We start from the raw sequence: 24,497 nt of genomic DNA on the forward strand, positions 1-24,497 counted from the left end.
TTTGTTTGGGCGGGCGCTATCTTAATTTATTCACTTCATTGTTTACACTCTGTTTCTATGGCCCTTGGGATTATCTGCTCATTTGTCAAGTGATGTAACTGCCTGCTCTCAGGGGGGAGGGAGGGGCTGGGAGCAGCTCTGAGCTGTTTGTGTCTGATAAGTAGTGGAGCTTCTCAGATAGGGGAGGTGAGAGCTCCAGGATTTCTGAGTTCTTATCAGTCGGTTTAATTGAATTTGGCTGATAAGGGCTGAGATAGGGAGTCTGTTACCTCTGTATGTAATGCAAATTGACTGAAATCCAGCTCTGCTACATCAGCTTCACACTGTGGTAATTCATTTACAACCAATCCCGTGCAAGTGAAACCCCGCCCACCTATGTGCCGAGAGAAGCAGGAAGTGAAGAGAGCACAACAGCCTGCAGGTTAGTGAACAAGCGTCATGGGAATACCCCTTTAAATAAGTGATGTTAGGCCTTAAAGGTGTTGACTGGTATTGAAGCTTGGCCCAATTGACATTCATGGCTGGCACAAGTGTGTTAAAATAAAGTTTCCTTACCCTTTTGTCATCTTATCTAATTGTAATGGAGTTCAGAACTTCTTAGATAATTCTGAATTTCATGTGACAATATTACAGCTAAATTTAATGGTCACACTAAACCACTTCAGCCATACTGACTCATTGTAAAAAAACAAAACAAGCGTATACTTTGCCTATGGATGTCTCTGAATAGAATAGCATAATCTACTATTCCACATTATGCAGAGAGAGTTGGTACACATCTGCTTTTGTATTCCATCCGGGGGAGTCCGCATGGGAACCCCCCGAACGAATTACCTATTGCAATTGCAAGCGCTGTGCAGTAAAAGAACACGGACCCCACAGATTATAATGGGGTCTGTGTGCTTGCCGCGCACTGCCCCCATGAATCATGCGGACAGGAAAGTAGATTGTGAACTATTTTCCTGTCCTCATGTTCTGTGCGGAGATCTGGCAGCAAGCACACAGACCCCATTATAGTCTATGGGGTCAGTGCGCTTTTAATGCACAGCGCCTGCAATTGCGTTTGGTATTCTGTTCGGTGGAGTCCCCATGCAGACTTCTCCAGATGGAATATCAATGCAGATGTGAATGAGGGGTAAGAGAAATGGAATGCCTACATATATTGACCTATGATACGCCAAAAGGATACACATTTAGTCGGGATAATGGAGCCCTATGGATATGTTCACCATATGCATCCATAGCTTCAAGCACTTTCTGAACATAGCCTAGTTTTACTGATTATGTAGAAAAAGGAGATAAGAAAGAAAAAGACTAGCAGCATGGTGGCTCAGTGGTTAGCACTGGAGTCCTAGGTTCGAATCCTGCCTAGGGCAACATCTGCAAGGAGTTTGTATGTTCTCCCCGTGTTTGCATGAGTTTCCTCCCACATTCCGAAGACAAACTGATAGGGGGCAAAACAATAAATATAGAGAATAGCAGATCATTGTATCCATAGTATAACCATAGAACATATAACTGTATAATGGGAGATTTATCAAAACTAGTAATGAAACATATCACTTCTGGAATTATCCAAGTAGAGCTGGAATCTCATTGATGGCTATGGAACACATCTACAGATAAGTGTTCCCATTCTCTAGAAGTTCCTCATTCTATATTAAAAAAAAAAAAGACAAATTCTTGTAATTCTTCTGCATATTGAGAAAGTTACTCCAGCTACTTGAACCTCACCTATATTTAAAATTTCTCTTTGGTATTATAGCATTATTTTTTATACCATAATACTCAGAAAATCTACTTATTTCCTTAGCATTGTTAATATCAGATATAAGTCTAATATCAGAAATTATTTTATATTCCTTAGTATTACTAGCCGTACTATACTGGTATATTAAATCAAAGATAAGTAGAAGTACGTTGTATTTTTATAGGCAGACTAATTTATTGAATCCTTTGTATTCACATATCGCCTTGCCTAGGCTTTCAGTAGTACAAAAGAGCTGTTAACAGCTATAATATACCCAACGATAATGAGACAACTCTACTGACCCTTTTCCAGTCTCCGCAGTAAAGCTGTGAATGCGAGTTACAGAGTCGGGAAATGTCATACAATTTTATGTGCACCAGTAGTCAGAGTGAAAACTGTGATGTTTGTCTGCTTGTTAAAAAAAACAAAGAAAGAAGGGAAAAATAAAGTTCTAGGACATCTGGAAAATGGGATGGCAAATGTAAGTGAATATGGCTACACTCTTCAAGTCCTTCTCCTAAGTCTAAATCGTAAGCCACCTGTAACACACCCCCTGATAATTTGCCAACACCTCGCCAATGCACCAACCATCCTATGAAGCACCAACCAACCGTGATAGTCCGGCCCCTGCAATATGCCCTGCTTGTACAATACTCTGCTCTCCCGCAATTTGCCCTCTTCCTCCCAGAATCCTCCTTTCTTACAAATCCTGCCTGGTGGTTCTTAAAAGGAACATGACCTACTATTTAAATTATGTTTTTATGTTAAATATATTTTTTAAGATTTTTTGGAAAATTTTTTGTTTTTAAATTTTCCAATTTAATAGCAATATTTTAAAAAAATTCTAAGAATCTCACAACTCCAACTTTTGTCACTAATCCTAAAACACTAGTAATTGTACCAAGTCACAAGTCAATGACAAGAAATTGGTCTATGACAAAATAAAATATTTTTTAAAAATGTATTCTCGAATTATATGTATCTAAAATTTTAATTCAATAAAATCTCTGCCTTTCCACAAAATAAGCTCTCATCCAGCTTTTCATTGAAAAAAAATTGAAAAAGTGATCATTTTTATAACATGTTGACAAAAAAAAATTATGGAAAAAAAAGGACCAAAAACAATCAGGTCCTTAAAGAGTTAACAGAACGTATAGCCTGAGTGAGTTATCATGCCACCGACTACATAGAAGTGCTACTCTTTGATTCAGTCAGCTACATCATAGGGAAAATTTATTATAAAAACACCACCTTTTATGCCTTCATTTAACAGGCAAATTACACTGAATTTGCATGAATATTTATCATAATATTCGACAGATTAAAAGGAAGATCAAGAGAATTCATAAAAGTTACCAGAAGTTACTGAATCTTTAAAATACAATCTGCTGGCTCTGTGAAACACAGTTTCCTTTTATAATTTTTTTTTACATAATATATCAATAAAATTGGGGGTTTTTTTGCAAAAAAAAAGGCATCAACTCAAAGCTAGTCTGAGGAAGCCATATGCTAATAAACAAATATAAAAAAATGTATTTAAAAATCTAAAATTATTTTTGGTGTAATCTGTGGAGATAATGGTCTAAAGACCATTCAGGCAGTGGAAATTGAAGAGGCGCTGAGGCGGACTTCACGCTCAAACTCCTCACCATGTTGTGGCCCACCAGCTCCCTGCTGCAGAGAGATGAACTTTGACTTTCTGCCATAACTTTTACTCGTTGATTAGTCCCAGATGAATGGGACTAATGTTCAGAGTGTCTAGGGCTGCAGATTCTGTGGACCCAGTGGCAAGATTGTAGAAGCCATGAAACCCTGCTGAGACCAGTGATTGGCTACAGTAGTCTCATGCTTAGAAAGAATGTGTCAGCTGGAGATCAGCAGGGATCGGAGTGGAGGAGGCTTGTATTGTATTGTACAAGTATTGTTTACTTTATTATTTTACTGCATAACCTGCCTTTGTGAATGAGACCTTTATTTAATAGACAACCTCCTTAAGGAGTCATCACTGAAGACAATGCATAGTGGGGTCAAGCAAGAGGAGATAAGAGGTAAGGAAAGAAGGAGAATTCTGAAGTCAGTTTGCATTTTTGTCTTTATAAAACATCTGTTACTTGCCGTTCATATTAAACAAACATGCAGAGAAGGATTTAGAGCTTGAGCTACAGAAACAAAAGGCAGGGATAATAGCTGAAGATACTCAAGGTTAACACATCTCTGCATTCTGTGATGTCTATTGTGCTGATCAGAAGGGATAAACGGTAAACCATATACAAACAAGGAACAGCCGGACTGTAATGGACCTGCTTCATTTGGCAGGGAATCGACATTGTCTAATGTATCAAATGTATTTACAGTATAAAATCTCTGCATGCACACAAGTAATACAGTGGAATACGTAACTAAGCACCGTCCTGTCTCATCACCATGAAATATAACAGAAAAGAAGGCAAGGTAATGATTACTAGTGAGAGTCATTATTGGTGAATATTTGTGGATTCCATTTTCACCAACAAGGCTGTGGAGTTGGAGTTGGGGCCAGTTTTAGTTGGAGTTGGAGCCAGAAAAAATTACTGACCCTGATTCTGGCTCTAGAACATGATGAAGTAGAATAAATTAATTGGTATTGTATAATTAATGTGATGTATCATTTGTTGCATATTTACTTTCTTACCAATTCAATCAGTAGTTTATTTCCTGAACTAGCGGCGCTTTACAGCTTCTGTTTGACCATGATTGTCAACCATTTATGAAGGGATTATAGTCGGGGCAGGAGATGGAGTCAGAGTCAGTGCTGTGGGAATCAGGATTTTGGCTACCAATACCATGGCCTGGTCACCAACTTACTAATTTGGCTGTACTAACCATTGAAGTAGTTATATTAAAGGGGTTTTTCAGGCAGAAAATCCTTTTTTTTTTTTTTTTTTTTTTTTTAAATAACATACAGAATATACAGAAATATATATCAGTGAATATCAAGCAAATACAGGAAAAAGTACAATACAATACTGAAAATAAAATGAGAATAACGGATAGAAAAGAAACAATACCAAAACCTGTTCACTGAGGCCTCACTGCTAGGCCTCAGGGCACGTCCTTCTTCAGTCATGAACCACACCTCCCTCCTAGGTAGCCCCATCCTCCTTCTCTCATTACAGGAAGCAGGGAAAGAAGGATGTTTTCCTAAGTGAGAGACAGCGTCGCACCTCCCATGAGGCGACCTGAAGCGAGCGCTTCAGGCGGCGCTATGCCAGGGCCCCAGGGAGGGTGGCATTTTTTCTTACCTAAGCCAGTCCAGGACAAGCTGTCCTGGACTGGCTTAGCACTGAGCGGTGGTTTGGGGAGGTCACTGGAGCAGCGCTGCTCCAGCAGCCTCCCCTCACGCTCAGGCAGAGAGCAGGTCGTCTCCGTGCCTGCTCTCTGCCGGCGAACGGCACTAAGCCCCGCCCCCTCCGCTCCGCCACGCCCCCTCCTCCCCCGGGGGGGGGGCGGCTTTCTGTCATTCGCCTCAGGCGGCGAAAGGGCCAGGTTCACCCCTGGTGAGAGATGTGTGTCTGTGGGTGAACTTAGGCTCACTAGCCTCCCATCACTCTTTGGATATCTGCCATCTGTCCAGGGCAATAAACTGGCTGGCTAGAAAGGGCCATCCCCCATGGTGTACACATGAAACCACTGAAGTGAATTGATACAGCTTAAACACAACATTCCTAAAGGTATGTGTAGGACTGATATGAACAAGTAAAAAATCAAGAAACATAACTCACGGTCTCTTCATCACACCAGTTCACACATTGCAGAGAATACCACTGTAGGACAACATATCCTGCGTTGCTGGTTTTGTACATGCACCATGTCAATTCTTGGTGAGTGTTTGGCTGTGGTTTTCAACCTTTGCAACAAATTACCTGTACTGACCTGATTTAACTACATTACAATAAAACCGCCACCTACGGTAAGAATATGATTACATCCATACTGTCCCGAAAGGTCAAGGATATACAATAATATGTTCAGTAAAGTAAAAGAATGTGACTACTACAGTATTGCTTCCAAAGAACAAGAACAGAACTACTGTAAGGTTAAGTACCGACAGAGTGGTTTGCAGGCAGATTTGCAAAAAGAAAAAAATGCAATAAAAATTCTAAAAAAAACCCTACATCTTTTTCGAGGTTTCAGGATTACTAAAATGATCCCTTCATCAGGCTGGTACCAATATCTCCGGTATCATTTTAGTAATCCCGAAAGCTCGCAATATGTCATCATTTTTAGTTAGCCATTAATAAAGGTATCAACTACTGAAGACTCCTCAAAAAGTTTTATATTTTTTTTTTTTTATTTCATATCCACTGGCTAACACGGTACAAATATATTTTTCCTTATACATCTTTTTCCTCTAGCTGAAATATCATCTATAGGAAAAAAATCTGCCCCTATACAAGATACTGCCCCTATGTACAAGAATATAACTATTATAATACTGCCCCCTATGGACTAGAATGCTATCTAAACAGATCTGTTCCTAAACAGTCCAAGCGGTGTACATGAAATATTGTCTCTGTATGGTACGGGGTCCACTATACATTCAAGTGTTACATTCCATGAATAAGATGCCTGAAGTTACTGAAGGAAGCTAATGCTGGATTTATCAATGCCAGTCGGCTAATCTGCAGTACAAGCAGTAGTTACCTTGAGAAGAACACTTAGAAAACATTGCAGGCCTGCACAATGTATAATGCAAATGTATCTGAAAAGACTAAAAATCAATTCACAGAACATTCAGTGCTTGCTACAATGGTACAAGGCCAGTAAGTAGCGCTGTACTTTCTGCAAGAGGCTACACAATGTTGGGAGGAACCCATATATAACAAAGGCCTCTATCTCACATTGTGAGCCTCGAGAGGAAAGCCATGAATGTATAATCCTTCTATTGGTTACCGTTTCTTCTGAAATAGAATGTTTTAATAAATATGGAACATTAGAATACATAAAAAATACTAAAAAAATAGACTCACCTATTCCCCCATCCTTTTCCTTTATCGTGACTATTAGATACTATTCTCTTACCGGACTCCTACAAATTTCCTTTCTTCTATTTAGTAAGAGGCAAATATGGTATATCGCAAAGAAACCTTGTCATCCCGTTCCCAATCCCACAGTGGTTTATTGGGATTGAAGATCCTTGGGTCAGAGCGAGTACTGTGGACTTTTCTTTGGAAAAACTCTAACTTTCCAGTTGGACAGACAATCCCTATGGATTTTATTAGATGTAGCTTTAAAGGGATTCTATCATTAGAATCCCTTTTATTACAAAGACCACGTCGGAATAGCCTTTAGAAAGGTTATTTTTCTCCTGCCTTTGTTACTCTGATCCACGTCGCTGTTCCTGAGAAACTTTTTATTTTTTCTTTATACAAAAGAGTCTTCAGAAAGCACAGGGGGTGTGCTCCTCGAAGACTCTCCAGTGATGCCTCTGTCTTGTTCCACCAATGACTCTCTACCACGTTAACACAAGCGTCATCTGTCGGCAGGGCCGACTGCACTTGTCAGTTCGGCCATTTTCCTGTGTAAGAGGCCACAGTAAAATGGTCGAAAGGACATGAGTAATCAGCTATGCTGGCTGATGACGTGGCGGAGAAGCGTAGGCGGAACAAGACAGAGGCGTCACTGCGGAGTTTCAGGGAGCAAAGGGGATGAGAAATTTCTCAGGAGTGGTGGCATGGATCAGAATAACAAAGGTACTGTAGAAGAATAGCCTTTCTAAAGGCTATTCCGACGTGGTCTGAATTTATCAGTTTTGTAGGTATGTGCTCAGATACCAGAGATATTGGTACCAGTAGTTGCCACTTGGGCCTGGCAGCTTCATGTGTTGTGTTTTATCATGGGATTCTATGGAAATGAATATCGTATCATGTTCTGATCTGCAGACGTGTCTACACTTTACTGATCTGCAGTTTGCTTAAGGATTTCAATTTGTAATGAAACCAAATGAAGGCAATATCATCACAATTTCATGAACTTGTCACAAGACCACGTTGAGTTGAGTGCCCAACCAAGAGGACAGTTAATGGAGGACAGAATTGTAGTAACAGACAAAGTCATGGAGGGAAGGGGTGCACAGGGTACAGTTATATCAACCTCAGGAGCCTTAGGGGGCCCATAAACGTAACTATGAGGGTTTCAATGGTTGCAGCCAGGGAAGCCCATTGCCCACCCTCACCCCACTAATTCTCAGTAAATGTCTGATCTTCAATCTGATTTCCTTTGTTGGCTGTCTATTTAGACTCCATTACAAGGCAGCGAGTGTTGGACTCTGGATACAGTCTCACTGAACCAACTCACTTACATTAACATGAACAGGGATACAAGAGGAGCTAATACAGCAGAGCCTGGCTACAGGAACAAAGAAGTGACAAAACAAAGATAACTCATGTGGCTGCAATAGCATCAATTTACATTACCAGCCTGTGTATTGTAAACTTATGACCCCTGCCATCTGGTGCACTGGAGTGAGACAGGGGAGAAGATTTATGATATACAAAGTTTTACTGTCAGAAAGGAGAAAGTTAACACTTAATGCCAAAAGTGCCAGTTGGTCAGAATGCAGTCATATGGGATTCTGTGAATGGAGGCGGCGGCATAGAAGGGGGCACATTACTGTATGGGGGTTCACTGACAGGAGAAACAAATGAAGAGAAGCTTGTGTGCACAGGCATATTGTTAACAAGTCTTCAGGGTGGTCTCAGCCCAGGTAGATTTGGAAAAGGGAATGTAAATGCTGCTAAAATGTACAGATGGGAAATGTTGACAATTGTGAGATGATCCTCAGCCTAATTCTCATTCGTTAGCTACCAGGATTTGTCTACAATTGGTAGACAATCTTTTCAGCACAACAACTCGTTTTTATTCCGGACCTGAGCTTATCAATATTATTTGCAATTCTTCAAATTAAGGTGAAAAATAACTAGTATAAATATATAAAAAATCATTGGTGAGATAAAAATCAATATTTTCATCTAACGTGAACCACTGTCATACTTTCTAGCACACTGCTCCCTCTAGTGGAGCCCAAGTAAATCAAAATTTTATCATTAAACTCTATGTAGTAAATTGTGAACTCTATATAATAGAGAAAGATACTCCATCTCCTATAAAGATTTATTATAAAGTTATTCTGTTCAGTATGTTGGACTTACAGATAAAAAAATGGACATTCCCTTTAAGTACGCATCGCTTGCCGCAGCTTAACCACTCACTATACTTCCTATCTAGATAACATACTGAATGCTAATTATCAAATTATGAAAACAAAACATTTCTAGATCTTATATTGCTAGCACCTGCAGTCATATGAATGAAGCGGTGCCGAGATCAAATCTACCTAATGGTCTGTAAAAGTATTTTCCCTCCATAACTGCTTCCATTATGCAAAGCTGCACAGAGAGCATTTTCTTGTTCTATCCCTAGGCGAGCAACCTACTTAGTAAATAAACGTTGCATATGCTACATGTATTATATATTAATGTTTATCCATTGCATATACAGCACATGCCGGGAGACTCTGATATTAAAAAATGTTGCATATAAAGTCTAAATCAAACATGGATGTGGCAGACAATAGGTGAGCGGAATAACAGAAACACATGTTGATGGCTTTTATAACCTTATTCCATGTGCTGATGGGAGCTCTGCCATGATACCATAAAAACCAACTGAGGCTCTGTTCACACTAGTATCATGGATTTCATTGAGAATGACACCTATGCCAAATTCCATACAATCGCTCTGTTCCCTGTTGAATTTATTGGGGTGTGTCTAGGTTCCCTTGGAGTGTTACTGCAGATTACATTATTCTTGCTGTCAAAGAAAGACCTTGAATCCTTAAATGCCTGTATATGACTCAGAGATCACTAGACTTACAAAAAAAAGCCAGAAAAAAAAGGAGCGAAAGCAAAAAAAAACAAAAACAGAGAATTCCATCGTCAGCTGAAATAACAGGGGAAGCCATTCTCAATTACACAAGTCTATGCTGTACATTTCTTATCAAAATAGTTACATAGTTACATAGAAGATGAAGTTGGATGAAGATATCAGTCCTTCAAGTCCAACCTATAACCCTACAATCCCTACAGTGTTGATCCAGAGGAAGGCAAAAAACCCCATGAGGCTCATGCCAATTGCCCCATTTCAGGGAAAAAAATATTTCCCGACTCCAATCTGGCAGTCAGTATAAGACCCTGGATCAACGTGTCCTTAAAATCTAGAGTCCATAACCCGTAATATTGTTCTGATCAAGAAAGGCATCCAGGCCCTCTATGAACTTGTTCAGTGAATCCGCCATCACCACTTCCTGGGGCAGAGACTTCCAGAGCCTCGCTGTTCTTACTGTGAAGAATCCCCTTCTATGTTTCTGGTGAAACCTTCTCTCCTCCAGACATAGAGGATGTCCCCTTGTCACTGTCACTGGCCTAGGAGTAAAAAGATCCTTAGAAAGTTCCTTGTATTGTCCCTTCATGTATTTGTACATTGTTATTAGATCTCCCCGTAGATGTCTTTTCTCTAAGCTGAATAACCCCAAGTTTGTTAATCTATCGTTGTCCTCCAGTCGGCCCATTCCCCTAATCATTTTGGTTGCCCTTCTTTGCACTTTTTCTAGTTCAATTGAGTCTTTCTTGTATATTGGGGCAAAAATTGCGCACAATATTCTAAGTGTGGCCGTACCAGTGATTTGTATAGAGGCATAACTATGTCCTTGTCATGAGAATCTAGACCTCTTTTGATGCATCCCATAATTTTATTTGCCTTGGCAGCAGCTGCCTGACACTGGTCACTAAAGGTAAGCTTGCTGTCCACCAAAATCCCCAAGTCTTTTTCATTGGCAGTCTTACTCAGTAATTTACTATTAAGTACATAGTCAGTCATGTTATTACGTCGACCAAAGTGAATTACTTTACATTTGTCACCATTAAACTTCATTTGCCAAGTCTCCACCCATGCTTCCAGCTTCTATAGATCCCCTTGTATTATTCTACTATCCTCCTCAGGGCTCGTTCACATCTGCGGCCCGGTCTCCGTACTTAGGTTTCCGTTTCCTGCCTAAAACACAGGCAGGATACGGAAACCTGCAGGAGACTTTCTCACCCATTCACTTGAATGGGTGAGAAAGCTGTCCGGCCGTGCGCGGCAGTGAGCGTTTTGCGCTCTCCGCCGCGAAACCGGGTTTTATAATCCGGACACAGAGTCGGACATGCAGTACTCTGTGTCCGGATAAAAAAATACGGTTTCGCGGCGGAGAGCCTAAAACGCTCACCGCCGCGCACGGCCGGACCCGATCTATGGTTTCCGTCTTCTGCCATGCAGAAGACGGAAACCATAGTACGGACACATTGAACGCAGGTGTGAACCCAGCGTCATTATTAATTACCCTACAAAGTTTAGTATCATCTGCAAATATGGACACCCTGCTTTGTAAACCCTCTACCAGGTCATTAATAAAGATATTAAACAGGAGAGGACCCAATACTGCCCCCTGTGGCCCCCCACTGGTGACTGTGACCCAGTCTGAATATTTACCATTAACAAGTCCCCTCTGTTTCCTATCAGTGAGCCAGGACTTATCAAAACCATCTTAGGGTATGTTCACATGGAGGAAAAGGTCGCGGAAATGTAGCATCGGCATTCCTTCGCAGCATCCTGCTCCTGTGTAAGCCCGAATGAATAGACCTACACTGTAGTGTGTCTTGAACCACAAAATTCACAGCAAGATAGGGCATGTCACTAGTTAGCAGAAAAAAAGAAGGACCTGCTCCCATGGAAGTCAATGGGAGACTTTTTTGGCGGTGGATTCTACATCAAAATCTGCTGCCAAAAAAGTCTGTGTGAACTAGCCCTTAGTTGTGTGTGATAGGAAAAAATCTCCAAGCTGTGAACTTGTTAATTGTGCTTACGCTTTTACTGGTCAGAATCTTCAAGAATGTTAAATCCTTAAAGGAGTTTTCTGGGCAAAATGTAATAAAGTTGTACGCAATGCGTCATATATCTAATATTTTTCTAAATGACTTGTTCTATGTTCTGTGCTCCGTTCTCCTGCTCTTCTATAATATACATGCACCATGAACAACATGATTTTGGCCTTTCTGAGCCTTTCAATTGAAGGACACATCACTGCTGTTCACTGGACTAAGGGCGAGGACAGCTGAGAAAATTTATATATGGATTTTTTATTATTAATTTTTGAGTCAACCAGGAATTCCCAGGCAGTCTCCCATGCCGTTACTTACCAGGCCTGTGTAGTATCCGCGATCTGACCACATTCAGCTTAGAATGGCCGTTGACCGGTTGTGTTATTTGCGACATGTTCAATTTGGACGTTCCAGACAGGACTGGAAGTTTAACCCATCTTCATTGATGTGCCCTACTGAGGTCAGCTATAGGGTGGGCAGTATGGGAAAGGAACTTGCGCGGTGTCCCTGGTATTTTCAGGACTTGTCACAGCGGACTGAGTGGTCCAGACAAGGAAGAAGAATAATACTTGAATTGAGAGTGGAAATATGACCACAGGAGTTGGAGTGGTTACAGAAATGGGCAGTGAATGGGGCAGAGATTAGTGCCATGAGCAGTCTATGTTTGGAAAGGTGCTAGTACAAGAAGTAAGCACAGTGCTGGACAACATGGGAAATGGATAAGGAACTGGCCCTGGAATTGCTGGATATAAACAAAGAAGCCCTGACAATTTAGTGGGATATTGTGACATGTCCACCAAAAAAAATACATTTGTGGCCTGAACATCCCCTCTAAGCTACCCATGCACATAAATTGGAAGGTTCATCGTATGTATACAGTATGAAGGTATATTGTATACCGTTCTATATGCAAAGAAAATATCTTTAAAAGGGTTGTACAGAACTTCAAAAACAAGGCTGCGTTCTTCTTCCTAAGAAGTGACTTCATGTCTGTTGGTCACATGACAATGTCACAGCTCTGTCCTATTACAATAAATACATTACAAATCTGGCTCTGCTATATCTACAATGATTTATCACAGGAGGAGTCATTTGCAAATGAATTTTAGCACAATATAGCTAAGAGTTTGCGGAAATTTTGAATAATATTGTATTTCATATTCATTTCTAAGTCACATACAGCGGTCATGGCGATCACGGCCCAGTCCCTCTTTCTGTAAAACTAAACCATGTATTTATTGATTTATTGGTTGCAGGTTTTCAATTATTCAGGCCGTAGACTTGATCTGCTGAGAACACAGCAAACCCAATAATCAAGAATAAAACAAAGGACGGCGAGCGTGTTTGGCTGCATAGGAGTGAGCTCTCTCAAGTTAGTACAGCGCCCGAAGCGAAATCGAATCATCTGCACCCCAAAGGGCACTAAGCATATCAAATATATATAAAGGTTAGAGCATAAATACGGATGCAGTAGAGTTGGGATTGTCTTTCGCAACAATACATTTCGATGTACAGCCTGTGGTCTTACATAGGACCACAAGTAACTATATCACATATACAGTATATCTGGAATTATCACAAAAGACAATATTGCAGCTGTACGAAAAAATAACGCTGTTTTTAGTTCTGCCAAGTATCTAGAAGGGTTGATGATATAGATAGATAGATAGATAGATAGATAGATAGATAGATAGATAGATAGACAGATACATAGATAATAGATAGATAGATAGATAGATAGATAGATAGATAATGGATAGATAGATAGACAGATAGATAGATAGATAGATAGATAGATAAACACATGATAGATAGATGATTGATTGATAGATAGATAGATAGATAATAGATAGATAGATAGATAGATAGATAGATAGATAGATGATAGATAGATAGATAGATAGATAGATAGATAGATAGATAGGATATAGATGATAGATAGATAGATAGATAGATAGATAGATAGATAGATAGATAGATAATAGATAGGTTTGAAGACATTTAGTTTGTGCTAAGGGTAGAATTATTAAAGAGGTTTTCCAGCAGTACATATAAATGACCTATTCTAATTTATGTGGTTGGTGGGGTCTGACATCTGCACATTTATGCATCGCATGTTCTCTTTGCAGTTCAGTCCTATTCAAGTGGATGGGACTGAACTGCAATACCAGGCACAACCTCTACGAAATGAAAGGCACTGTGCTTTGTAGTCGGTGAAGAGATGGCGGCGCTCACCCAGATGCTGCAGTCTCTTCAACCAGCAGATTTCTGGGGGTCCCAGGTGGACCCAGACTAATCACTTATTCAACCCCCAGTAAAGTCCTTTAAAGGGGTATACCAGTAATTCCAAGTAATCCCACCAAGGCTGTTATCATAAGAACAAAAGCCTTGCGCGCCCTGTATGGGTGCAATGTTGGGTAGCACCTATTGGAAATAGTTTTTGGCTTCTCTTTGGCCTTCCCTTACATATATTGATAAGGGGTACGCAGATGTGACCAGACTTTACGAGGCTTTAGTTTGGTTAACTACTGCAATCCTTCAACAAACCATTTCAACCCAACATCTGATACTAACAAAAGCCATAAAAGATTGCAATTCACCCCCCCGTACCCCAGAGTGGTCACATAAAGACACACATAGGATAGGTAGGATATCCCTTTATGTTAACTTAGCAAGAGGATCATGTTGTGTTATAAGAAGGTTCTTAACTTGTGACTCTTATATCTGGACATGATCGGCTAAGAGGTAAGGGAGGAGACATCTGTAAGTCTCCAACCTATCGGACCACTACCAAACATGAACAATAGTTCCGTATGCCCCATATTAAGGGATTAGCAGATCACACATGTGCGTTACTGCTCCATTCAATTCTATGGGATTTTGGCAGATAGTGATTGTCTTCTTTTCAGCAGTCCTGTGATGAATGGAGCAATCATCTACATGTTTGATCAACTGCTCCAATTACATGTCAGACCCCCTATGGAAAGACAAAAAGTTGATCATTTTGTACAATCCCTTCAAGAAAAGTTTTTCTTTTGTCGATATAATCATAGAACTATCTCTTATTTTCCATTAAAGAACAACCATGAAAAAAGAACACTTCACTTGACTAAAGGGCCGCTATAATAGAGCACTTATCAGAGTCTTCAAAAGCAAGAGCATATAACCTTCCTGCATCTTTAGCAATTATAAATGTCTCTACCTTATCGTCTAGTGCCAGTCAGCAGTGACCTAAGGCATGTCGCCTAGTGACACGGTGACATGTGATGACATACTGTCAGGTCTAAGCACGAGGTGGGAGGCATCGCAGCCACCGCTTCTGCTGAATCTGCAGCTTCTACCACGCTACAAAACGATGCCGGAGATTAAAAATAAAATAGGACTTTTTTATGCAGTTGAGTCCCATGAATTGTAAGTGCTCTTTCTTCTATATCGAAGGGCACAGAATATTCAGCTGAAAAGATTACAATTACGACTATGATAGGATCTCAGCATCCCGAAATCAAAGATGTAGTAGAACTCTATGATGGTCACAAAGTAAATATCTAATACAATGTGCACATTTCATATAAAACTCATTGTATTTTTTGGAGTAAAAGGAAGAAGAGGGAATTCGGTTTTATTTTTTTTCAAAAACAACACCATTGCAAGACTTAAGTAAATGAGACTGAGCTGCAATACCGGACAACACAATTTTATATATATATATATCATTACAAGTAAGGAAAAAATAATCAAAAGTTCAATATATTAGTATTAGGGGGGCGTTCACACTTGCTTCCGTGTCTGCCCACCGGGTCTCCGTCCTGGATAGGGGATGGCTTCCCATTGGTCAGTTTTAAAACCTATTCATGTGAATGGGTTTTTAAAGCAAACCTCTGGTGTCCGTATGCGGCCTCTCCGCGGGGAAACCATTTTCTTTTCACGCATACAAAGTCGGACATGCAGGACTTTGTGTCTGTCCCAAAAAAAACAGTTTCCCCATCAAGAGGCCTTATATGGACACAAGAGGTTTGCTTTAAAAACCCATTCTGGGTTTTAAAACTGACCTCCAGGAAGCCATTCCCTATGCAGTTCCCCTGGGGAATAGGATGGAGACCCGGCGGCATGTAAGCAAGTGTGACCACCCCCTAAGGAAGTGAAAATACTCATGGCTGCAGGCGTGAAGGAAGAGGAAACTCCATGATTACAGGCAAAGTAGGAGGAAGTCCCATGGATATAGACAACAAGGAACAGGTAACAGGTATCCAGGAGGAGTAAATTCCGTAGTTACAGTCTTCAAGAAACAGGAAATCCCATGGCTCTAGATGGGTGAACAGGTTCCATGAACCAGGTTCGACCCGAATATTCAAAAAATTGTTCGATATTTCATGAAATTCAATAAAAGGCAATTTGTCATGGATGAACTAAAATGGTCTCTGCTACATGTATTGCATAGTAAAAATACAGAAGATATGTGTTTTGTGAGTCACTGTGATGTTCCAGCACCTCCTGGCAGCCTCTGTCATATACAGTATATAAGCTTGTGTGGGTTGGAACATGAGGCATATCAGTGATGGTGGAAGTATGGGATGGATGTGTTAGCCATCACTGCTTGATACTGAGCACTGAGTGATGCCAAGCTTACAGTACAGCCAGGAGTAGGAGAATTAGAACACAATTTAGTCAGATGCATTACAGGCAGATGAGTGATAAAAATCATAAACAGGAGTGAAGGAGAATATATATGCTGTGTGAGCCTGACTGTAGACGTAATACAGGCATACAAAGGATAGTTAGCCCTTTCACCGCCAATAATCTAATCTTGTCTAAGTCTGTTTGCAATAGAGCAGTTTGATCTGTCCACTGATTATCTAACATAGTTTATACTAAAAAACTCAGTCCTGTTAGTGAAAAATATTTTCTTAAGAGGTTTTTTTTTTTTTTGCAACCAATGAAATCCAACGCTTATAGGGAAGAGGCAATCCCATGGATGCAGGCATCATGGAAGAGAATTTCCCATAACTGTAGGGATCTTGGGAAGAACCAATTTATAAAGCTTATGAGATGACCACCATATACACAGATAATGTATCAAGCTTATGAGATGACCACCATATACACAGACAATGTATCAAACTTATGAGATGACCACCATATACACAGACAATGTATCAAACTTATGAGATGACCACTATATACACAGACAATGTATCAAGCTTATGAGATGACCACCATATACACAGATAATGTATCAAGCTTATGAGATGACCACCATATACACAGACAATGTATCAAGCTTATGAGATGACCACCATATACACAGACAATGTATCAAACTTATGAGATGACCACCATATACACAGACAATGTATCAAACTTATGAGATGACCACCATATACACAGATAATGTATCAAGCTTATGAGATGACCACCATATACACAGACAATGTATCAAGCTTATGAGATGACCACCATATACACAGAAGATGTATCAAGCTTATGAGATGACCACCATATACATAGACAATGTGTCATGTGAGAATCATCTACGCTGATCTTGGTGTTAGCTGGATCGCCTGCAGATGAAATAATGAAATGAGTTGCATGGGTTAAAATAAAGCATGCATTGCCAATCTCGTCGTTCTTCTGCTGCTACTTTACTGACTTCTCCGGTTCCTGGCTGCATTCTAATATCTGGTCCCCCTCAACAGGCAGGAAATGACCCTTTAGACGATTTTTGGCCATAGCAGTTACCTGCATCAGCCTGGGTTAGTGGTAATTCCTGTGCGTCCAGAGGGACCAGAACGTTGTGAGTCGGGGGAAGCATCAGAAAGATAGCAGTGGGGTACGGTGAGATAGGTAATCCTTATTCTATTTTTTAACCCATTCTACCTCTTATCCAAAAAATAACCCACCAAACAATCCCTTTTATGTCCATTTTTACGCATTGAGGATGCCAACACTGGACTGGTAGAACCTTGAAACAAGTCCTATAGGTGATCAAACATAAAGTAGTACTAATACGTATATCTGGTGTTCCCCTTGTTGTACCCTTCGCCCATAGGCTTCTGTTAGGGGTAAAAGGTATCACAGGATCTACGGGCCATATAATATTGCATGAACACATAGTTACAAAATCGAGTGGAGCCAGTCATTGGAGGGAAGAACAGAATCCAATGTGATTTTATCTTTTATTGTTACTATTTAGGTCTGTTTTGGGCAACAAGTCTAGATCGTATCTGCAAACTTTCTAAAGCCTCTCCAAAAGTATTTTCAAGAATTTCCAATATGACAATTGGGTCATAAATTGGGGGATCTGTAATTTTGACTTCCTATTTAGGCAGGATTTGCTGACTATGTCTATGGCCATCAGTTGACTCTACTGTCCATTTGTTGACAGGGAATACAATTCTCACCAATCCTCTGTTTTTATATTCCGATCAGATATACCATATGGGAACAGACATAACCCACATCTTCTGTATACATATACGTGCATCTCAAGAAGAAAATCAGATAATAGATAACATTCAATGAAGATCATACCGATCTCCTCTCTGTAGACCTCATTCTTCAGGTCTTCTATTCAAGGAATGGTTATTATTGGCCACCTTGGTATTGACTGAAAAGATCAATTTTTACTATAAAGCTAAATTAGAAACTAGATATTTATCCTTCTACTCCATATACCAGGAAGGTATGAAGGTGGGAGATAATCCTCAATAAGACGTGTATTTAGGGTTCATGTTATAGGATCCGTACACTGTAAAATATCAATTGTCCATCCAGTTCTTCTATATACTAAAGTCTAGGTTTACAGGTCCAAAAACCATTCAACTAAAAAGAAGTTAACTAGTTGAGAAAATTCAGTCTCAAATATTATATTAGGACATTCTGGGCTAAAGACCTGACCTTTGGGGGTCAACAGCTTACCATGAAGAGACCCTTGTAACAAAATAGATTGCTCAAGGCAACTCCTCTAATGGAAGCTTTGTGGAAGGGGCTCATTTACAATACAGGTCACCTACCATTTGGACATGTATGAGCAACGTGACCGTGTTGTGACTAGCATGGTTCCCATTAATACTGGAGAAGCCTTGCTGGACTACTGTCGCTCCACTTTCAATGGTGGTAGCTATCAGTGTTCAGTTGTGGAGATAGGTGAACTGGGTTAGTTGTTTTTGTAATATTGGTACCTTGAGCTGGACGCAAAGGGGACAGAAGAAATGCTCCATGCTGATGGTCTCCCCTAATGCATATGTTAGTTGACATTTTTTATAATATATATTTCATCATAATTTTTTAATATCACGTTAACATTCGTATATCACTAAGGATAATAGGAACAGTAGTAGTTAAAGGGGTTCTCCCTGTAATCGTTAGACAAGTCCCAGGACAACAAACTAATATCAAAGTATCCTCCGCTGGAATTCCCAGTGATCAAATTTAATCTCTTGGGAGATCCACAGTAAGTTTCAAATTCCCTGTAGCGCCATCTTGGGAGAAACAGAGAATTGCATTATTCTCATTGAAACCATTGCACTGTCCATGTGATGCAGAACAGGACAGGACATTCCTTGTAACTGCTCCCCTCCTGTACAGAGAACGCCCTCCTCAATTACCTGGAGTACAGATTTTATATACTGGACAACCCCTTTAAAAATTACACCGATGAGTTTTGTATGGCAACGCGTAGGTGTTACTAACCACACCCTTTACTAAAGTATTATCAACTCAGCACCTGGCACTACCCAATTGTTACCATCTTTTGCTCAAATTTTGCAAATTTGCAACCACGGATGATCCTGAGCTATAGAGTATAGAGCTCCGTGGCTATTTATAACCAGTATAACCAGTAGGAATGTGTGTGTGTGTGTGTGTGTGTGTATATTATATATATATATATATATATATATATATATATACAGGGATAGATAGACAGAATAGACAGATTCATAATCCTGTACTATTTTGCAACACAATGAATTAAAATAAGTGAAATTTCACCCAACCAGAAGTGAAGAGGTTACTATTGAGTGTTCAGTAATCCAGGATATGACAGATCCCAGTAATACCGGATTGATGAAATCATCTATCTCTCTCGCTCTCTCTGTCTGAGTATATATATTCCCATAACCTCTCCAATAATCCAAGTATTCCAATACTCTGGCACTTGTTGCTGACAAAGAATTACAATACTGCAAGATCTCAGGCCAGATACATAATGCGAATTGCCGCTATGAGATGAAGACTATTACAATAACATACGACACTTTGGGTTCTAAATGTTATATACTGTACTATGTCCAATAATGCAGAATGTCTGATAGTCCGACCCCCGTCAGGTTCTGTTAAGAAGTAAATACATTGTATTGTAAATTCCAACATTGTCAAAAAGTTGTGAATAATTTTATATAGAAACGGAGGGTCCCTTTAAATTGTGCCAAACAGTATACAAGTCATGAGAAAAGATAAATAGATATATAGATAGGTAGACTCGTTGTGTCCCTGTTCTGATTTAGACAAGTCTCTCTCCAGTTCCCTCTAATAACTGATCTATCGGTATGGGTGAGACATCCTCAAAGTCAATAACTCAATTGTATCAGGTTATGTTCCGTCCCCTTTCCTTATGCTTAGTTTTGGATGGATAATAATTCCAAATGTTTAAAACTGATTTAAAATAAATAAATTTAAAAAATAAAAATTATTAAAAAATAAATTCTTAATATTAACGCACATACGACTTCATAGGTAACAGGTAACCTATGACCAAAAGGTTTCTCCAACTCCTGTGTACCTGAATCCTCTGGGTGAATAGCATATTTCTATGTACCTGCTCCTGTCCACTGTAATTGCCTCAGTTCACTGAACCCAGTGATGTTTAGAGGATAAGAGGCATTTGCTTTGGCAGTTGCACTTTTTGTAAGAGCATTTGTTCCCCTATTAGGCGGCACACAACAAAAATGGTTTCGAATTAACATATATATACAGAATTGGGAAAACTCAACACAAAAGAAATTTAGATCCTGTGATGAGAAATATTTTCCTGGAGTCTATCGCACCCTAGCGGTGAAGGGTGGAACAGCATGTTTGTTTCAAACTCTGAAAACATGAAATCATAAATACCTAGGGTTACCTATAATTAAAATGGATAGATTGCAAATATGACATTTAGTTTATAGATCATAGACTTATGTTATTGTCAATGCATGGACAAGATCATACAACTCTCCCAAGCACCATATGCAACTTTGCAGTCAAATTGCAATTCATAGCCTATGACAACACCTATGCACTTCTCCAGATAAACAAACAGACTGTATATGTGCTGTATATATTCACCAAGGGTGCACAGCCAATGCTATGTTCTCGGAATATCCTACTTAATAGACAGTAAATGGGGTTGTATCAAAAAACAAGGCAAAACAAATCTAAGTCATTGAGCAAGTGTTACTGATATGTCTATATACATTACATGCAGACATGTATGCCACAGGTACACCTAGTTCTGTATACCCCCTATAGCTCATGTGACCTTGACAGAAGATTGTACTATATGAGTTACTGTATAGAATCCATGCTTCTATAATAAGCAGATACTGAATGATTTCACAATAATATTATATTCTGTCCAAGTTCTCTATAAGACAGAGGTCAAGGCAACTTATCTCAATGTCTGCTCTCTATGGCATCCCTAATGGCACAAATACACTATTGTAATACTAATATTTAAGAGCCAAACCACGTCCAGTACAAGCCATAGAAGGGGTAAAACAACTTCCATTCAGTACTGAGAAGGTTAATCCTCGCCTATTAACATTGTATTCGCAGTTACCTTGACTATGGAGCAATGTTAATTTCTTGCAGCCATTATTCAGTCTTTTGCAAAAGTCTTCACCCCCATTACATAATATAATGTAGATCCACTGGCAAAGATTCCTCTTACCTGATTCCTAAAAGCTGCTTAATCCACATGGTCACGTCTAAATGGATCAGATCTTCATGCACTTATCCATCTGTGCTGCTTCCAGAATAGGATGTAGTCGTACAAGATACAAAATGACTATTCTCTAAGTATCTATGTAGGAGAGGTGCAAAAAAGCTGAGATATTCCTTGGAGATGTGCTAGATAGGAGCTGGCTCTAGCTGTTGGTATACAGAGAAGTAGCAGCTGCTTCCATAAAGGGCATTCCTGCATAGATAGCTTATGGGGACATGATCAAATCTGGTTTAGAGAAGGGCAGGGTGGTGGTGAGGAGAAATTTGGGCAGCAGGCATAAGATGTGAAGCCTTCTCATGAGGTCTTGTTCTTTAAATGCACATGTCCACATGTAGAGAGGCAGCCCTAATGCCACACAGATGCCAGGAGAAGGATGACAAGCTGAGCTCCAGGAGCAGCAAGTTCTGGAGATGGTCCTGATGATGATGATGGTGGTGGCTGGACAGATCTTACATCCACTTCCTTGCATCCACTTCCTTACAGGAGTCTCATATTTTGGGCTGCAAATAAGAAGAAGAAGAAGAAGAAGAGGAGAGAATGGGTGGAAAGCATTGTACTGAGCCACACACAGCAAGCACTGCCAGTTTACCAGGGGTAGGCGCTGGCTGGTAATAGGGGTTTACAAGGTAAGTGATAAATACCCTGCTTCTAAGTTGTATAGTCCAGGCAAGGTCCCAGTCTATGACCCTATACACACCAGAATTCTCCAGCAGCAGCAGCAGCAGCACTGTGCTCTCTTCTGCTTTACAAATCTCTATGCCAGTGAATTGCAATGTGGTCTCTGCTGTCTGTAGCAGGCAATGCATGCACGGTTAACCCCTTCTCCTCCACAATGGATCATGTTTGTATCTTATTACTGTACCGTGTGAAGAGCTTGCACCCTGTCAGCTCTTTTTAATGTGCCTGTCCTCACCTGATCACACTGTCTGCCAGTCTACAGTAACAGTGACCTCCCTGCTCTCACCTGATTGCTACACTGTGGTCCCCCAGCCCTGACCCATCTCCCCTCCTTGCCTTCTGTGGCCAATCCCCTGCCTCTAATCATGTAGCCTTGTAATGCCCCTATCCAGTAGAAGTAGCACCTTTCCCTGCTCTCTTGGATTTCTTGACATTTGTCTCCTCTATTCCTCCAGTTAGTAATGCATTCAGTAAATTATACAGACAGCCCACAGCTTCACCAACTGAGACCAGGGATGTGCTGGATCACTTGTGTTAAAGGGGAATCCTAAATAGCAACTTGGTTTATGTTGAACTTGAGGACTTGTGTCTTTATCCAACCCCTTATCAACCTTATGTAATAAATTATTACTTTTATCATTATTATGGAATATGTATATAGCACATAGGATGCTCCAAGTATATTTGGCTACCAGAACTACAAGTGACATGTGATCCCCCCCCCCCCTCCCCAATTGGGGATGAGACTGCACATCTGTCAAACTGCTGCAACCTGCAAAAAGGCTAAATATTCTCTTCACCTCGTAAATGGAGTATCCTGCATATCACACAGCACAGCATGAGAGATGCCTTCACCTTGGTCCTTGTTCCTGGCGAGGCTCACTATATAATTTCCCTATATCGAGCTCTCATGCCAATATAGGGCCAGTCTGAGTGCAAAGCAAAGAACCGTAGCATGTGTATAGAGTATGAAAAGGTGTTGGAGTTACCAGGGGGTAACCCACCTTAAAGGGAACCTTAATGGGAACCTGTGAGGTGAATTTTGGGTGGGAAGACCTCACCACCAGCTTCTACCTGGAGGTTATAAACACGGTAATGCGTAGTAAGAGTACTGCTAAAAAATTATTTCTGTTCTATATGCAAATTACCTGAACTAGTCATGTGGGCAAGCTGAGTGCCTCGACTAGTCACATACGTAGTAGTGTGATTGACATTATGGAGGGGGTTAGAAATCATACAGGCGTCATGATAAGAATACCTTAGGGGCATGATTGATTTTGTGTCCGACGTCTTGGCGCATTTCTGAATTTTATTTATTGGCTATGTACTATAAAACCACGTGTACCAGCTTAGGCTTCATCTGCGCACTGCGCATGTGGCAGGAGGATGGGGAACCATGTTTGTAAACTATTAGTACAACACTAGAGCAAGGTGCGGAAGGCTTCACGTCTAAAATCCACCTGACACGTTCCTGTTAAATAGTAGTCGCATCATAATTAGCAAATATAATAATAATAATGATGATACAATATTGCATATATTACAATAATAACATGCTAATATGGTATAATAATAGCAAAATAATAATAATAATAATAATAATAATAATAATAATAATAATAATGATACAATATTGCATATATTACAATAATAACATGCTAATAATATGGTATAATAGTAGCAAAATAATAATAATAATAATAATAATAATAATAATAATAATACAATATTGTATATATTACAATAATAATATGCTAATAATATAGTATAGTTGTAGCAAAATAATATAATTAATATTGCAATACTAGTGAGAATAATACTAAAATAATATTCATAGAACAGTAATTACAATATATTGAACTAATGGTAATAATAGTAATAGAAAACGAATAATAATGCAACAATCCCCATAATGTAATGTCGGTAATAATATAATAATATTAATAATATACTACTTATAATATCATTTATTTGAGTTTCTCACATTTGGTAGCTATGATAACATTGGATAACTCGGTTTGACGTGTTTGTTGTTCTCACTTGCCACAAATACTGTAATTGAAGACTCGACTCAGTTATTGTATTTAGTAGGTGGATAGGACCCATCGGATGGATTGATTTGCTTATGTCT

The 24,497-nt window shown here is 39.7% G+C and overlaps 1 protein-coding gene across 4 annotated transcripts in view; it reads right to left on the reverse strand.

Moving 5' to 3' along the window:
* The window catches only part of AJAP1 (adherens junctions associated protein 1), a 235,316-nt gene extending 212,499 nt beyond the window's left edge, over nucleotides 1-22,817 (reverse strand). For 2 of the 4 annotated variants that reach the window (XM_075279813.1, XM_075279812.1), the window contains exon 1: nucleotides 21,635-22,308. In XM_075279813.1, coding sequence (XP_075135914.1) covers nucleotides 21,635-21,663 — 29 coding nt within the window. In that variant the 5' untranslated portion in view covers nucleotides 21,664-22,308. The other 2 variants (XM_075279811.1, XM_075279810.1) reach the window with 2 other exon arrangements.
* Nucleotides 22,818-24,497: the final 1,680 nt, after the last annotated feature.

Source organism: Leptodactylus fuscus, chromosome 6, assembly GCF_031893055.1.
Source record: "Leptodactylus fuscus isolate aLepFus1 chromosome 6, aLepFus1.hap2, whole genome shotgun sequence".
Classification (NCBI taxonomy): Eukaryota; Metazoa; Chordata; class Amphibia; order Anura; family Leptodactylidae; genus Leptodactylus; species Leptodactylus fuscus.